Source organism: Piliocolobus tephrosceles, chromosome 3 (assembly GCF_002776525.5).
Source record: "Piliocolobus tephrosceles isolate RC106 chromosome 3, ASM277652v3, whole genome shotgun sequence".
Lineage (NCBI taxonomy): Eukaryota > Metazoa > Chordata > Mammalia > Primates > Cercopithecidae > Piliocolobus > Piliocolobus tephrosceles.
In genome coordinates, this window is record NC_045436.1 from 134,885,098 (window position 1) to 134,904,095 (window position 18,998).

Consider the following 18,998-nt stretch of genomic DNA (forward strand, 5'->3'; position numbering starts at 1 on the left):
ATTGTTGGTCACCCTAGATGCAAACTGTGCAAACCTGGGCAAGTGAATCTTTGTATTAAGTTCCCGTGTTTGCAAACTGGGGATAATAATCCTGCCCATCTCATGAGGTTGTTGTGAGGATTAAATGAGTAAAGGGTAGAGTGCTCAGAACAGCCTGACACCTGTTAAGGAGTGTGTGCACGTGCAAGTGTGTGTGTGTGTCAAAGTGTGTCAGATATCTTGACAGGCACAGGGCTTAAATCAACAAGATCCCACACAAAGCTACTCTTTCAGCTCTTTTGCTTTAATGTTTTGTCAGCTTGGATAAATTACTTAACCTCTTTGAGCTTCATTTTCCCCAGTGGGGGGATGTTTTAATGAAATAAGTCCTGGTACCATGCCTTGTGATTAAAAAAAAAAAAAAAAAAAAAAAAACAACTGAACAAAACTGAACAGATGATAGCTCAGGTGGTTACTGTTATGACTGCTGTTATTAACAGGAGAGAAAGGGTACCGCCCCACCCAGTGGGGGATGGGTAAGTCGGCCTCCTGTTTCCACCTCAAATGCTATGTGTGTCAGATCATGAATATGAATATATATGAGTGCCTGGACTAAGGTGCTTTCTCTAGAAAAGGATGAAATAAATCACCTGGAGGCTTCCGCACACCCAGACAAGATCCTTTTAGGCCTCTTTTTCTACGATGCTTGCTGCCTGTGCTCGGAGCTAATTATTTTTGGAGAGGAAGAGGGGCAGTGAGACAGCCAGCCTGAGGGCATGTGGGGACCACTGCAACCACATCCCCCATACACTGACCTATGAGGCATGCGGCACTGACAAATGGCCCTGATGACAAGGCAGGACAGAGACCCAGCAGTGTGACGCTCACCGCTTCTGCCTGTCAACTGCAGGCTGAAGATGCCAACCCCATTACGACAGACTCGTTTGCTAGCCTGTGCCATTCGTATTCTTCATGGCAGTTACTCAGTAGCTGGCATTTATAGATCTATAAAGAATATAAGGTTATGAAAAACCTGCTTCTAATTTTCCATGCTTTCCCCTACGTCCCATATTACAGTCACCTCCCAAATAATCAGCCACCAGGGCGCGTGGCACATTGCAGTCCTAAGGTGCACACTTCAATTAAAGTTCTGTCTGCCTTCAGTTTAAATCCTAGCCCTTCCACTTACCAGCTGTGTGACTTTTGGAAATTTTATCTTTCTGTGTCTTAATTTCTTATCAGTAAAGTGGGGGTATCATACGACCCTCCTCATAGGGTTGATGTGAGGATTGAATGGGTTAATAGGAAGCGTGTGAAACAGTATGTGGTCTCTAGTGAGGGCACTGTAAGTGTTGGTTGTAATTATGTTACTATTAATTTGTGAGTGAGATTTGAAGGATAAAAAGATGCAGCCACAGATTCTAACAGACACTAACTCTGTAAACCAATAGGAAAAACATCGGCATTAAAGGAGAGTCATTAAATGGAAGAATGTCTACTTCTTCCCTGCCTCCCTCCCACCCTGAAATGACATTCTGGACCCCCATCTTAGCATCAGATGATCACACACTGGGAGGTACCTGAAACCACAAAGCCCCTCAAAACTAGCTTCTGTTTCTACTAAATGTGGGGACAAAATATATGCAAAGGAAAAAGATGCAGTATATGTCATGGTTATGAGCATTCACAGCTATTGACTTTAAATTCTGTCTCTGTGCTGGGTGACGACCAGCACATCTGGTTTGCCTTAGGCTGACCAGTTTTAAAGCTGAAAATCCCACATCTCAAGAACCCCTCAGCCCTGGGCAAACTGAGATTGTTGGTCACCCTAGATGCAAACTGTGCAAACCTGGGCAAGTGAAATTGGAACTGTGCAGAGACTGGCCAGTGTGTCTCACGCCTGTTCAGCACCAGGCGATCCATGCCATAGGAACATATCAGCATCTTTGGTAAACCAAGTCAGCGTGCTTGCTTAGGTTGGGATTGGACCATTTGTCGCCTGAGCAGACTCTACCTTGAGGGCACACCACGCCTCTCCTGGCCCCACCCTGACAAGCCAAGATGGATTCCAGGTGCCCATGATGGTGGCCTGCATTTCACATCGAGTTCCAGCTTGTGAAATCGGGGTGGTTGGAAGGACTAGGGACATTTTCCCAGCAGTTTGGAGGCAGAAGAAAGGGGCTAATGAGGGGAAGCCGTGTGTGGTTGGTGGTAAGTGGTGTCAGAAATTCATCCGTCCTCTGAGGCGAGGGCCATTCAGCCTCAAGTTCATACTCGGATCTACACTGACTACCAGACGGTGGACGTGCCCAGCTGATGACCTCTTTTACTTTTCAACTGACATTAACTTCACTTCTGACTACACAAAAATGCTCATGACTTTTTTCCATGTACAGTTGCTGGTAGCTATGTGAGTGGCCATATAATTCAGTGCCAGGCAACATGGGTTTTAACTTAGAGGGGGAGAAAAAGTAATCCAAACAAGGAAGAATGACTTTACCTAATGTCTTTAGGCCAAAGAGCTATTATTTAAGAAGATGCAGGTACGGTGAGTTGAGGTGACATGTAGAACATAATTACCCAAACTGAACTTAGAAAGTTCCTTACAGGAGGTCTGTGCTGAGGACCAGGATGCCTGAGGACTAGAGGAATCCTATGAATAGAAGTTGTATTATTGTTAGTTGAGTGTCCTCCAAGTAGCATGATCAGGACTCAATTAGCAGGGATAGGACCTATTCGAGGGTGGGCTCAGGGAGCGCAAGTGGAACTGTTTTGGAAGGCACTGACTGATGCATTTATTTTTGTCTCACACAGTAAAGATTTATAGTGCTTTTCATTAAAGGAGTCATGAAATAATTAGTTATCATATATTTAAACTACATATCTGCTTCGTTTCAGAAAAAAGGATCAAAGTGGCCCATAACTATTAAAACATATCTAGGCTAACATAATCTTCAGAAGCATAAACAGACTCTAATAAAAGGAGCAAGAAAACAATTCGCTGCTTTTAGAATCTCTCAGGCTCGTTTAGCACACCCAACCACCCCCACCCCACCAGACCCTGTCCACCAGTGCTCTTTGCATAATGCTGATGATTTAGTGGTGAGCAAGAAAAGCAGGATTGTTACTCCCATGGAAGCTATCTATATTCTGTTGGGAGAAAACAAACCAACAATATAATTTCCAAAGAGGGTGACTGGCAGGCAGGGGCAGCAGTTCACTTTGGATTGATGGTCAGGGAGTCTCTGCAATGAGCTGACTTTGAGCCCTCTGTCGTCAACTTTGTTCCTCGTGAAACCTCCTCCCCTCTCCTGTCTTGGCATCAGACTTGGCAATGCCCACTCGTCTCTTACCCCCACCGGCATGGTTTAGGCTTACTGAACCCCAGAAGTAGGTAGATGGACTGGCCATCAGGTGTCCTGGGTTTTATCCCCAGCACCGCCACCAACATGCTGCTCCTCTTGGATCTCACTTCAGGTCTGTTCTTTCCCCATTTGTGTCACATAGGACAAAGCCTGCCCTGAATCTACCATTCCTGGCACCTGCCATGCACCTGCATCCTTGGAGCTTTTGAATATACCATTCATACCTAGTTTGCTAGATCGATGTCACTCATTTTTCTAGTCTCAGCTCAGATTTCATCTCTTCTAAGAAGCCTTCTTCAATTACCCCAAGCCCCTTCCTCTGAGCTCTCCTGACACTTGGCTCTTACCTCCCTCTCTCTCTCTGATAATGTGGCATGTTTTTCTGTTTTCATGAACCAAGTGCATACACTGTCGTTTTCTTTGCATCCACAGTGTCTAACATATGCCTTGATGTTAGACAATAATTATGCTAGTTACTGGTTACTGAGTTACTATATATTCCAGGTACTGTTCAGCATTTTGCATGATTCTTTTTTTAAAAGAGATAGATAGGGTGTTGCTCTGTTGTCCAGGCTGGAGTGCAGTGGCCCAATCATGGCCTACGGCAGGCTTGAACTTCTGGGCTCAAGCAGTACTCCTGCCTCCGCCTCCTGAGTAGCTGACACTACATGCATGTACCACCATGCCCAGCTAATTTTTTAAATTGTTTTGTAGAATATGGGTCCTGCTATGGGTCTCTTAACTCCTGGCTTCAAGTGATCTTTCCATCCCAGCCTATCAAAGCTCTGGGATTATAAGCGTGAGCCACCACACTCAGCCTTTTGTGTGAACCTTTAAACCTCATGGTAAATAACCATTGTGCCCATTTTATGTATGAGAAACAAGGCTCAGAGGAATTAAGGAACTTGTCCAGAGTTGCAGAGCCAGTAGAGTTGCCTTCTTAGGAGGCCCTTCCATAAGGCAGACCTAGGATTCACATCCAGATGCTTAAAAAGTGAAAGCATGTGTTTTTCCCTCCGTACTGTGCCGTCTTTCTTAGAAGACCCTCCCATGAGTGTTTATTGAAAAATGTATTTCAACATTATGATTAAAAACCCACTGTAGCAGCTTAAACCATCAAAGGAGGGTTATGGTCATTACCCTTCAGTTGTATTACATGCATAATGCTTCTTAAACTCAAAGCAAATAAAATCATATCAAAATTACCAGGGAAATACACGAAAAAAAGATCAATTTCTTAAGTTGGTCTTTCCTTCTTGTCATTTTTTTTTTCGTTGGGCTTAAATTGAAGTGCAAGGAAATGGAAAGGGAAATCATGAGCTTGCTAGGAGAAAAGAGAGACTAGTATTGGTATCATAGTCGACCACAAGTAATTATGCATTATCAGGGCGGTGTGAGTGAATCCCACAATTCCCAATGCAGTAATTTCAATCAACAGAACACCAAAAGGGTGATGGTTGCTCAGATCAGTTCAAGAAATGTTTACTATATAGCTCTGTGGCCACATCTTGCCGGCAGCTAACCAGTTAGCCAAGGCAGAGCTGGTATGTCTTGACTGGCTGCCATAAATGATGTGGGACTCCATGAGCCAACACTTCTCAGGCACTAATATGAGGAGGCCATCTCAGTCCTGGAGAGAGAGTTCCTACATTTTCAAAGTTTGGTTCTATTGGTGTAATTGTGGAACTAGACTTTTTTTCCCCCAAGCAGTTAATTTCCATCTCTCTGTGAAATATCCTTGAATCATAGTTTTCTGGTATAGGAAATATTGCTGCATTTGGATTTAGATTCATTAAATATGTTGTTTGGATGGGGTATTTAGGTTTTAAAGTATTGTCCCTCAATTACATAATTTTTAAAATTAAAATGTTTAGCCTAATTGGTCAGTTAAATATTCTCTTGAGGTCAATATCCCAAAGCTCATTAAACATATAGTTCTATGCCTTGTTCATGGTTCAGGGCCCTTAGCTTGAAAAGCCTGAGTACTGAGATGGTGTGATCTTTACACTGAGACCCGATAGTCCAAGGGGGGTACTTTCCCTGGGCAGAAACACAGATGACCTGACTGAGTCATCTGATTAGTGTAGATAGCCAGTTTAGATAATTCACCCTCATATGATTTGACTGTGTCCTCACCCACATCTCGTGTTGAATTGTCGCTCCCCTGATTCCCACGTGTTATGGGAGGAACTCAGGTGGAGATCACTGAATCATGGTAGTGAATAAGTCTCACAAGATCTGATGGTTTTATAAAGGCGAGTTCCCGCACACAATCCCTCTTGCCTGCCACCATGTGAGATGCCACTGTCTCCTCCTTGCCTTCCACCATGATTGTGAGGCCTCCCCAGCCAGGTGGGATGTGAGTCCATTAAACCTCTTTTTCTTTATAAATTACCCAGTCTTGGGTATGTCTTTATTGGCGTAAAAATGGACTAATACAACCCCGTGGTTTAGGAACATGCTCTTTCATTAGCAGAAGTCATTTTTTTCATTTAAAAGTAATATACTGAGCACCTTCTATATGCCAGTCATTGTCTTTGGCACTGGAGATGAAATAATTAACAAAGCAGAACCTAAATCTCTGCCCTCTGGAGCTTGCATTCCATAGAGAGAATATAAGCAGAGGTAGGATGTATCAGAAAAGAAGCCGCTGTTTAAATCAGGTGGTCAGAGAAGAGGGATTTTAATCAGAGGCCTGAAGAAGATGCAGGAACAAACTGGATGGGAATCTGGGGAAGGCATATCTGAGGCAGCAGGGGCAGCAGCAAAGTGCAGAGACCCTGAAGATGTAGGAACATGGTGGGCAAGTTTGAGGACTAGCAGGAGGGCTGTATGAGCAAGGGATGGAGAGGAAGTCAGAAGTCACAACAGACAGAAAATATAGGGCCCTGTAGACCGTTGTAAGGACCTTATGCTTTAGTAAAGTGGAGAGCCATTATGAAAAGATCACCATGGCTGCTCTGTTGAGAATAGATGGGCAGGCAACACAAATGTGGAAGCAAGACCCCTCTTGGGAGACTGTTGGGATAATCCAGGCACTGATAATGATGGCTTGGACCAGTATGGTGGCAGTGGCCATGATGAAAAGTAGTAGTAGTAGTAGGATTTCATGCTGGATTGTATTTCGGGTATCTAGAGAAAGAAAGAAATCAAGGATGAGTCTGAGATTTTTGGCCTGAATGACAGATAAGGAGCTATTTAATAACACGGGAACACGTGGGAAGAGTTGGTTTGGCAGGGACGATGAAACTGTTAAGTTTGAGTTGCCCATTAGACATCTAAGTAATGACATGGAATGGGCAGTTTGATATGAGTCTAGGGACCAAGGAAGCCACGTAAGGTGAGAAAGCATGGAATCCACAGCCTGGCTTCAGAGTCTAGCTCCACTCTGAACTTGGACAAGGCATTTCGCCCTTCTAGTGTCCATATATTCATCTGTGAATTTAGGTGGTATAACTAACAGGACAAGTGGGAGGCTTAAATGAGACCACATCCTTGAAGCATAGTACATTTAAAAAGATCAATAGATATGAGCTGTCTTCTGCCAGACTGTCTTCTGGGCTGCCATAGATTTGTAGGCAAGAGACCATGATCGATAATATGGATCAGGGAAGGCCCGAATGTCAGCATACAGAGTTGGGACTCAATCCTGAAGCGATGGGAACATTTCCCTGGGCAGTTTTTGAGTTAAAAAAAAAAAAATTGTTGATATGGTTAGGATGCAGTAGAGGATGGAGGGCTAGACCAGGGGCAGAGGGATAGGCCGGGGTTGGTTGCGAATTCACGGAGATGGGGTGTCAGGAGGACCAGTGCCTGGGTTTGGCCATGGAGATGGAGTTAGGGGCTGAGCACACATTACTGAGGCCCATACTCACCTGATTGCTCAGGGAGAGCCCATTTCAGTCTCCCAGTGACCATCTCCTTTCTGGCAGCACAGTCTCCCCACCTGGCTCCAGGAACCCCACCTTGGGCAAAGTTTCAGAATCACTCATCCCATTCAGTGGAGCAGCTAAGGCCTGAAACCCAGCTGTTGGCAAGGAGACTCACTTCCCTACCGAGTCCCCTAATCTTGATTCTCTCTGCCTGAAAGAAAGAATACATACATTAGGACTGAGTGTCTCCCTTTCTCATTAAATAATATCTGTGGGCCAGCCATTAGTGCTCTCATGAGTGAAAGAAATGCATTTGAAAAATTAGTCTCATTTTTGGACTTGGATCAGAAATGGGGCCAGGGCACATAATTATAGGAAAGCCCCCTTTAGGGGTCATCTCCCCTCTGCGCGCGCGCACACACACACACACACACACACACAAATAGTGGGTAGGGAGGAAGACTGGAGAAAGAGAAGAGGGTAGTGTTGCTTTCTGGAGGACTAAGAAAAGAAAAATGGTTCCCATATACTCATGTTGGCAGTTTTTTTTATTACCAGAGATTAGAATGTGCCATCTCTGGAGCTAGAGCTGGCTTGCAGATGTGTTTTGTTTGGACCACACAGTGTTTTTAAGATTTTCGAATGTGTTGCTACCATTTAAAAAATCAAGAGATTTTACATTGAAAACTAGATTTCTGCTTCCATATTTTTCGGGGGCCCCTGGGCTAGCCTTTTTAACAGAGAAGAGTGGAGCAGCCACTGTGTCCTTAAGTCGAGCAGCACTGCTCACCATGGTCCCCAATGGCCTTCCTTCCCTCGTTGTCGCACCTGACGAGCATATGAATTTGCAAGCTCTTGTTTGAAGTCAGATCAGACTGGGCAATTAATGAACCCAAAGTGAGAGTTGACTCAATGTTTGCTAATGCAACAGTGAACCGAGAGAAAGAATTTACAGAAAGTAGGAGAGATCAAAGGGAGGTTGTATGGCTGGATGATGATGATGAGTATCAAGGCTCGCTTTGTGAACAACTCTTATTCTATTATAAGTGGGTAAGTTCAGCATCAGAAAGGAGCTCTTCACGGGAACCCAGATCATGCTGCCCTGTTGGGTGACCTTTGCAGAGGATACCCTATGAGAACCTCTGTGAATCACATCTGAGGTCCCTCCTGTGTCTCGTCTCCAACTCTCATTAGCAGTCAACTCAGACTTAGAAGTTTTGCAGGAAGGAGATTCATTTTCTTTTCTTATCCCCCCTCCAACCTCAAAAGAAACAAAATTTCTGGCATTGAGTATTAGCGTTCTTAATTAAGACAGATTTACCTCTACTCACTTTGATAAAAGAGCTCAGGATCTCCCAAGAAAACTGATTTTTCAGAGTTGCTCATTTGAATGAACAGCACATCCAAAGCTTGTGGTTTGGTTGAAAAGGGGTTTTCTGTGTTCCTTGTATTCATCCTTCAAGTTCATGGCCATCGCCCTTCACCACCTGAGAGTACTTAGTGCTCAGAGCAACTGAAAGGAAGCATAAATCCTGCTTGCTTTGAACACAACCCCGGGGTTCACCGTATGTTCTTGTCCTAGCCAATGCTAATCAGCTCTTCCCCGCTTCTTCCCTCTTTCATGCTTGTAAATCAAGCTGCCCCAGTATTAGTCACCACAAAGGAGATAATTAGTAAGTACAAGCTGCTACCTTCATAGATCACTCTGTCTCTGGCTCAAGCTAAGCCAAGAGACTGGAGAAAGCTAACATTACACAGTATGAGTTGCGTTAGTAGAGCCTTTATTACTCAAAACATGTGAGTCTGAATACCTAAATCAAGACTCTGCACCCTCCCCAGCTGTTGTAAGAACAGCTGTGATATGAGACCAAAGGAAAGGCTACTTACCTACTTTATGAGGTTTTCCTTTCCTTGACTCAAAAACTTATCTTTAGAACCCCAAGAATTTGAAAGTGCAATGGTTTCTTAATGGCATAATCTTGGGATTCAGATATTTTTAAAATACCTTAACCCTCCATTGATGGGGCAGCAGAGAAAGGTGCCACTTTCTTTTACTAGGACATACTGTGTCCTCCCAACAAAGCCATGGCTTGTGCCTTTGCCAGTCATTTGTCCAACTGGAAAATAACATTACTACTCTGGCAGGGCACATGGTCAAGAGCATTGCTGCCTCCTCAGAAAAGACCGTTTCCAGACCAGCTAGGAACTTGCTTTCCATGCACTGCTAATCAAATACTGCCAGCCTGCCTGGAAGTGTTTCATTCAAGTATTTGTTACTCTGGAGCTGCTCAAATGCAAGTTGGCTTTTATTTTTTCCATCACACAGTGTTTCACCAATTTTTGAGTTTCCCAGATCAACCTCTTCACTATTTTTAAGCAGAACTATTTCAAGCCAACGCAGCTAATCAGTACAGTAAAACCTCACGAATTCAAGCCAAGAGATTGAACTCTTCCAGCTGAGGACAAGCACTAGCAATGTAAGTTGGAGGCCTGTTTTCTCATCTGGAAGATGAGGATATAAGGTTGTATAACCAAACTCCTTTTCTACTAATATTAAAACCACATTTCATCTAATCTAAGATGCCACTGACTATAAGAGATATCATGTTCATGTAACAGCAAAGAAGATGACATTTTAAAATGTGCCATTAGTTAAATAATCCCCAAACACCAAAGATATCCCCATGATGTATAGATTGGTGACACTAGACTCTTGTGGCTTTGAAATCCATTCAGGTGAATTTGGCAGCTTCTCCTGCCCTTGGTTGTGTTGCTTGGCACGAAACAGGCAGTCCTTTTTGAATGTTCTCAATGACAAAATGTAACACCACTTTTAATCCCTTGGGAGCATCTTTCTTTCTAAGCATATAAAACTTTTGCTTATCCCTTTGCAAGAAAACATGGAATTATGATTCTGCTTCTGACAATGAACATGTACTTAATCAATGTCCAATTGTTCGGTTTTTGAGGTGTTCTATAACTTTTCGTTTTAGTACTGAATCATTACATTCAAATGGCAATTACACACAATGGTGTAATACCAAGCATGTAGGCAACTCAATGGAAGTGATAAGGGGTACCCATGTGACTAGGTTTGCCATGCTGGGATGGTGGCATCTGCATCATGAGTGCCACCTGGCAATAGAAACTTCACAACCCCATCAATCACACATGCATCCTGATTTTAGACATGTTAAAGCATGAAAAGAGCATCTTAGGATGGATCAAATATGGAAATAGCTACAGAATCACGAGAACTGATTGTAGTCATGTGGATACCATGACAACTTGAATGAATTCTCATTCTAGTACTTTTGGCAAAAAGCACTAAACCCCTAATAAGACTTAATGTCAATCAAACCTCACAGCAATCCAGAAAGTATATGCAAATTGGAAAGTTTAGCCAGCTAAATAAAATTTCCCCAGATCACCCAGTTAAGTAAATTTCAGAGCAAGGATTTGGATCTAGACGATAGGACCTTCCATCCTGCCATTTCTGTGACTCTATGGGCAGTACAAATCATGTGTGCATATCACTGTAGACTGACCTTTGATTTCATCTACTTTCAAAAACATGAAGCGTCCCTAAAGTAGGATCTCAAAGGGCTATTTAAAATAGTTCAATAATATAGGGTTTTGTGTAATGAATTGATAAGAATTTATAATTAACACATCCATTATATGTAAATGGACACTTCTTAAAGGGGCTCATGATATGATTTCTGCCTTCACAACTACGGAAACTGGAGTGGCTACCTGTAGCTACCCTCCCGACAGTGCAGTGAGATAGTTAAATCACCATTTCCTGATAAAAACCTAGCCTGTGAGCTGCAATGACTTGCCCAGTGGCAGTGTTCATGTTCATGGCAAAATATGGACCTAGATCAGCTCAAACCCTGGTCTCCTGAGCCTCAAGAATGTTCTTTTTCAACTTCTCTCTATTGCACCAATAACTTGCCTTTCTCACAAAGTTTGGTTTTTGTGGAATTTTTTGGATTTTTTTTTTATAGCATGGACAGTGAATGGGTAGAGACAAATATGTTTTTGCTAAAATCCACAAAAGCTGTTTTACTCTCTTAATGCTAGACAACATGGCGATGAATGACACTTTTCAGATCATGGGAGCCCCCAGCACCAGGGAGGCCCTCCCAGACCAGCCCAGAGAAAGAGAATGGAAGCCACCAAGCTGCCACTAGAGGATAGCAATGCTGAACTCACTCCTGTGGCTTTGTGGTGAGGGTGATTCTGTTTCCATGGACAGTTAAATATGGAATCTGGGAGGAGCTTTATATTTACGTTCAGTGCTGTGGGAACAAAATCCAAAAGAAATGAGTGAGAGTGTGACTAAGGGCTTTCATGGTCAAAATAAACACCAACAAGCAAGCAGGAATTACCAAACAGTTGGACATTGCCAGCCTCAAAGCCTGGTCATGTAGACACCATGGCGACCTGAATAAATTTGCATTCCAGGAGCCAATGTAGAGATTGCTTTACGAGAATGCAGTGGGCATCTTTTAAAAAAATCTCAAATTATTAATTCACTTGGTTGGCAAATGTATATTGAGTACCAACATATGAAAAGGGAAGAGAGAATATAGGGGAAGGCAAATCAAATTCCAAGTTCAACAAGCCTATTATACATTCTTCAATTGTATTTGAAGAGGTCTGACTGAGGAATGGCAGCAGAGCCAACGCTTTTCCTCACCTCCCCACTGGTTCTGTTACAGCTGTAAAGGTGCCTCCCACTACGGCCTGACCAAAGACAGGAAGAGGCGCTCACAAGATGGCTGTCCAGATGGCTGTGCAAGCCTCACAGCCATGGCTCCCTCCCCAGAGGTTTCTGCAGCTGCCACCATCTCCTTAATGACAGACGAGCCTGGCCTAGACAACCCTGCCTACGTGTCCTCGGCAGAGGACGGGCAGCCAGCAGTCAGCCCAGTGGACTCTGGACGGAGCAACCGAACTAGGGGTGAGTCAAATGGGTGGTTGTCCAGGATTGGGTTCCTTGGCTTGGGATTGCTCTCTGTGGAATACTTACTGTGGAAAGTTCTAGAAATGTTTTTAAGGGGAAATCATTCTGGCAGTTTTGGCAGGAACCCAATGTCCAATTCTCCAAAGTGAAATGAAACCACAAGTACCTCCGATCATTAAACTGTTTGTAATCTGACTTGGTGAAAGGGACTGAAATTAGACCTAATGATTCATCACTCCTGCAGTGTCAGTAATTTTTCAGCCATACTGTTCAAGAAAAGTGCGATTGTATTCAGTTCAGCCCAGAAACAGAAAAGAAAAGCAGGATTTTAAGCACGTCATACATATTTCACTGTAGAAAACTTAGAAAATACAGGTAAGCAAATTCTACAATCCTACCACCTAGAGGTAGTCACTGTTAATGTCTTATTATATATATTTTATCAGATATGTACATAAATGATTATTTCTATTAAATCCTAACTACTGTTCCTCTTGTTGCTTTTCCTCAGCACGGCCCTTTGAGAGATCCACTATTAGAAGCAGATCTTTTAAAAAAATCAATCGAGCTTTGAGTGTTCTTCGAAGGACAAAGAGCGGGAGTGCGGTTGCCAACCACGCTGACCAGGGCAGGGAAAATTCTGAAAACACCACTGCCCCTGAAGGTAAATGACCTCCCCACAAGGCAGGATGGACATGGGCTGGGCTTCCAGGGGATCTTCAGGGATGATGCAATCTGATCACCATCCAGCTTCTGTGACCCCTCTCTTCCCAAGGGTGTACAATGTTTTTTACTTTGATTAGCCTGCTTCTCATGTAAGTAGCTAAAGGCAGAAAATATTATCATCTTTTTACGTAGATTGAAGAAAAAAATGTTGAAACCCTTACCTTCAGGTGCTAGTGCCGTTATGCATTTGAAGAAGAAGAATTATAGTTAATGAGTGAAAAACATTCAAAACAATGACTGGCACATACAATAAATGCAATATATATATTTGCTCTCCTTACTCTTTCAACTACATGTGAGGTGTGGTGCTGAGTGTTTTACATGCGTTTTGTCATTTAAGCCTCATAACAACCCCATACTCCGTGTGTGTGTGTGTGTGTGTGTGTGTGTGTGTGTGTGTGTGTGTTTTGAGACAGAGTTTTACTCTTGTCACCCAGGCTGGAGCGCAACGGTGCAACCTCTGCCTCCTGGGTTCAAACGATTCTCCTGCTTCAGCCTCCCAAGTAGGTGGGATTACAGGCACCTGCCAAAACAGCCAGCCATTTTTTTGTATTTTTTAGTAGAAATGGGGTTTCTCCATGTTGGTCAGGCTGGTCTTAAACTCCTGACCTCAGGTGATCCACCCACCTTGGCCTCTCAAAGTGCTGGGATTACAGGCATGAGCCACCACACCCAGCACTACTACTATTCCTGTTTTACAGATGAGGAAACTGTGGCACAGAGACGTTCTTTAGGTTGTTCCAAATTACCTTGCTAAACTTTGAATCCAGGTAACATGGCTGTAGAATTCATGCAAAGCAAGCTGTTGAGTCTTAGATCCCATGTGTTTTCTCCAATATAAATGGAGCTGAGGAAATACTGTCCTACTGTCTTTGCTTTTTATGTTAGAACTTTAGAGTAGTAATAATAACATTTTTTAAAAATTGAGCTCTTTCTGTATGCACATAGTGTTTTCAGTCATTTAGATGTGACAATAATGTTAAGGGGATAGGACTATCATTCCCATTTTACAGATGAGAAAACGGAAACCCAGAGGGATTAGGTAATTAGTCCAGTCACCCGGCTAGAAAATGGCAGAACCAAGATTTTAACTCAGGTCCTCTCGTTCCAGAGCCTACTCTCTTAGCTCCTGGGTTATACTGCCCTCTACTCTTGGGAGTTGGGAGGCAGAGCCCAAACCACTGTACGTATTATGCCCTCAAAATTCATGAGCGGCCTTATCAGACCTTTTCTTGTATACTTATTCATGATTGCCTCTCATCCTGTACATACATCCTGCATGCTCTAACAGCTCTCAGCTGATTACAGTCCTGTAAATGCTGGATGTCTTTCTCTCGCCTCCCTTCTATTGTCCAGCCTGCACTCCCACTCTCCTTTCAGCTGGCATTGACATTCCTTCTTCCAGGTTTAGTGTAAGCCTTTGCCTCCTCCTGAAAACATCACTGACTCCCTCAGCCCTCTTTTTAGGTGTTTTTGAAGCACCTGTAGCAGTGATTATCATATTTCATGTAACTGTAGGGATTATTTTTCTGAGTCCTTGTTTTAAGGACTCAAAGTGTAGGGATTATTTTTCTGAGTCCTTGTTTTAAGGCCTAGTACGGTGTCTGGCACATAAGTGTCCACTAAATGTCTGTGCAATGACTAAATGAAAAGATTAGAACTTCCTTTCCACCAGTCTCTTCCTCTTATTAAAGACTCCTCAATTCCACTCCATGTAAAGTTCTCTAGTACTTGGGCCAGGCGTGGTGGCTTACTCCTGTAATACCAGCACTTTGGGAGGCTGAGGCAGCCATATCACCTGAGGGTGGGAGTTTGAGACCAGCCTGGACAACATAGTGAAACCCCATCTCTATTAAAAATACAAGAATTAGCCAGGGTGTGGTGATGGGCACCGGTAATTCCAGCTACTTGGGAGGCTGAGGCAGGAGAATTGCTTGAACCTGGGAGGCGGAGGCTGCAGTGAGCTGAGACTGTGTCACTGCACTCTAGCCTGGGTGACTCTATCTCAAAAAAAAAAAAAAAGTTATCTTGAAAAAGATATATTTGCATATTTATTACAAAACATTTATAAAAGAGATTATTATATGTAAGGCACCGGCCTAGGTGCTGTCATTTTATATTAAGAATATAAAATGTAGTTCCTGGCATCAGGGGGTTTATTCAAGACTACAATAAAATACAAGCATACCTCATTTTTATTTTTACAAATTGAAAGCTTGTGGTCACCCTATAGCGAACAAGTCTGTTGGCTCCATTTTTCCAAAAGCATGTGCTCACTTCATGTCTCTGTGTCACATTTTGGTAATTCTTGAAGCATCTCAAACTTTTTCATTATTATGATATGTGTTATGGTGATAGGTGATCAGTGATCTTTGGCGTTACTATTGTAATTGTTTTAGCTTGCAACGATCCATGCCCTTATGGGTCAGTAAATTTAATAATTGTGTGTTCTGACTGCTTCACTGGCCATTTCCCCATGTCTCTCTTCTTGGGCCTCCCTATTCCCTGATATGTAACAGTATTGAAATGAAGCCAATCAGTAACCATACAATAGCTTTTGAGTATTCAAGTGAAAGGAAGAGCCACATGTCTCTCACTGTAAATGAAAAACTAGAAATGAACCTTAGTAAGGAAGGCATATTGAAAGCTAAGGTAGGCTTAAAGCTAGGTCTCTTGTGCCAAACAGCCAAGTTATTAATGCAAAGGAAAAGTTCTTGAAGGAAATTAAAAGTGCTACTTCCAGTGAACATATGACTGACAAAGCAAAACAGCCATATTGCTGATATGGAGAAAGTTTGAGTGAACTGGATAGAAGAACAAAATACCCACAACATTCCCTTAAACCAAAGCCTAATCCAAGGGAAGGCCCTAACTCTCTTTGATTCTGTGAAGGCTGAGAGAGGTGAAGAAGCTAAAGGAGAAAAGTTGGAAGCTAGCAGAGATTGGTTAATGAGGTTTAAGGAAAGAAGCCATCTCCATAACATAACAGTGCAAGGTAAAGCAGCAAATCCTGATTATAGGGAAGCAGCAAATGCTGATTGTAACAAAGCAGCAAATGCTGATGTTAGAAGCTGCAGCAGGTTATCCAGAAGATCTTGTTAAGATCATTGAAGGTGGCTCCACTAAGCAGATTTTCTTTCTTTCTTTCTTTTTTTTTTTTTTTTTGAGATGGGGTCTCGCTCACTCTGTAGCCCAGGCTGGAGTGCAGTGGCATGATCTCGGCTCACTGCAACCACTGCCTCCTGGGTTCAAGTGATTCTCCTGTCTCAGCCTCCCAAGTAGCTGAGATTACAGGCATGTACCACCATGTCCAGCTAATTTTTTGTATTTTTAGTAGAGACAGGGTTTCGCCATGTTGGCCAGGCTGGTCTTGAACTCCTGACCTCAGGTGATCCACCCGCCTCGGCCTCCCAAAGTGCTAGGATTACAGACATGAGCCACCGCACTCAGCCAACAGATTTTCAATGTAGATGATACAGCCTTATATTGGGAGAATATGCCATCTAGGGCTTTCTTAACTAGAGAGAAGTCAATGCCTGGCTTCAAAGCTTCAAAGGACAGGCTGACTCTTGTGTTCGGGGCTAATACAGCTGGTGACTTTAAGGTGGAGACCAGTGCTCATTTATCATTTAAAAACTCCTAGGGCCCTTAAGAATTACGCTAAATCTATCCTACCTCTGCTCTATCCACGGAACAACAAAGCCTGATGGCAGCACATCTTTTTACAGCATGGTTTACTCAATATTTTAATTCCACTGTTGAGGCCTACTGCTCAGAAAGAAAGATTCCTTTCAAAATATTACTACTCATTGATAATGCATCCTGGTTACCCAAGTACTTCAGTGGAGACATACAAGAGTAATATTGTTTTCATGCCTGCTAACACAATATCCATTCTGCAGCCCATGGATCAAAGAGTAATTTCTACTTTTTATTTTTTTTTTAAGACAGAGTCTCACTCTGTTGCCCAGGCTGGAGTGCAGTGGTGTGATCTCAGCTCACTGCAAGCTCTACCTCCCAGGTTCACGCCATTCTCCCACCTTAGCCTGCCGAGAGGCTGGGACTACAGGCACCCGCCACCACGCCCAGCTAATGTTTTGTATTTTTAGTAGAGACGGAGTTTCACCGTGTTAGCCAGGACAGTCTCGATCTCCCGGCCTTGTGATCTGCCTGCCTCGGCCTCCCAAAGTGCTGGGATTACAGGCGTGAGCCACCGCACCTGGCCAGTAATTTCTACTTTTAAGTCATTATTTAAGAAATAAATTTCGAAAGGCTATAGCTGCCATAGATAGTGATTCCTCTGATGGATCTGGGCAAGGAAAATTGAAATCCTGGAAAGGATTCGCCTTCTACATGCCATTAAGAACATTAGTGATTCATGGGAGAAGGTCAAAATATCAACATTAACAGGAGATTGGAGGAAGTTGATTCTAATTCTCATGGATGACTTTCCAGGGTTCAAGACTTCAGTGGAGAAAAGTAACTATAGGTGTGGTGGAAATAGCAAGAGAACTAGAATTGGAAGTGGAGCTTGAAGATATGACCAAATTCTGGGAGGCTGAGGCAGGAGAATGGCATGAACCCGGGAGGTGGAGCTTGCAGTGAGCTGAGATCACGCCACTGCACTCCAGCCTGGGCAACAGAGCAAGACTCAGTCTCAAAAAACAAACAAAAAAAAAGATATGAGCAAATTGTTGCAATTCATAATGAAACTTGAACGAGTATAGAGTTGCTTCTTATGGATGATCAATGAAAGTGGTTTCTTGAGATGGAAACTCCTGCTGAAGATGCTGTGAACATTGTTGAAACAACAAGAAAGGATTGGGAATATTATATAAACATAGTTGATAAAACAGCAAGGTTAGTAGAAAATTGACTCCAATTTTGAAAGAAGTTCTACTGAAGTTTAAATACTATCAAACAGCACTGCATTCTACAGAGAATCTGCATAAAAATCTTTCACGAGAGTCAGCTGATGTGGCAAACTTCATGGTCATCTTATTTTAAGAAATTGCCAAAGCCACTCCCAGCTTTCAGCAACCACCATTGTGATCAGTCAGCAGCCATCAACATCAAGGCAAAGCCCTCTACCAGGAAAAGATTACAACTGAAGGCTCAGATGATCATTAAACAGCATGTTTTAGCAATAAAGTATTTTTAAATTGAGGTATGTACATTTTTAAAAATATGCTATTGTATACTGGATAGACTACAGTGTAAACATAACTCTTATAACCACAGAGAAGCCAAAAGACTCACTTTATTATGGCAGTGTGGAACCAAACCCACAATATCTCAGAGATATGCCTGTACTATGAAGAATGAGGTATAAATTAATGACCATAGCAGCCATAGGGGACAGTGTAATCCATGTTTAAGGAATGGCTTATGACTTGGATGGGTGTTGGGATGCTGTGTGTTGGAAAATGAATTCAAGTAGCTTAGCTCAATGCCAGCATAAACTCAGTTAATAATTATTATTATATCCTTTAGTCCTTGAGTGAGGACATAATATTGAATAAATTATTTTCTTTCCAGACCAATACAGGAGATGAGGTGAAGGTGAGATCATAGTGTGTCCTGATTATTACTTAGGAGTCTGTACTTGATTTGGGGGCAGTGAACACACCTGGGAGCTCTTGTGTAGAGTTATTGCAAGATTGGAGCCATGTTTCCAGAAGACAGAGATAGCAGCCATGTTCCATGCGTAGGCGGGCTGGAGTGGGAGAGATTAGATTTCCTCAAACACACTAAGACGCTGTAACTCCAGAATGGAGTGAGGTGTTAAGACTCAGCTAGGTTGGTATCAATATCGTCACAGAATTTGGGAGGCAACAATGCTTTCAAAAATGGTCAGAGGGCCTCATTGCTTCAGCAACCTACCGTTGGCCTCCTGGTGTGGTGTATCCATTCTTTTAATGTCAGTAAAGGGACTGGCACTACTGTTTATCAACTGTGTGACCCTGGCTGGGTTGCTTAATGCTCTAAGCTTCAGCATTTCTTCATCTGAAAAGACAGAGATGGGTCTGGGCATGGTGGCTCACACCTGGAATCCTAGCACTTGGAGGCCAAGGCAAGAAGATC

The 18,998-nt window shown here is 42.9% G+C and overlaps 1 protein-coding gene across 2 annotated transcripts in view; it reads left to right on the plus strand.

The window, feature by feature from the left end:
• The window catches only part of LNX1 (ligand of numb-protein X 1), a 128,104-nt gene that overhangs the window by 66,104 nt on the left and 43,002 nt on the right, over positions 1-18,998 (plus strand). For both annotated transcript variants that reach the window (XM_023183123.3, XM_023183124.1), the window contains 2 exons: positions 11,944-12,185; positions 12,700-12,852. In XM_023183123.3, the coding sequence (XP_023038891.1) occupies positions 11,944-12,185; positions 12,700-12,852 (395 nt within the window). The remainder of the gene's footprint in view (positions 1-11,943; positions 12,186-12,699; positions 12,853-18,998) is intronic.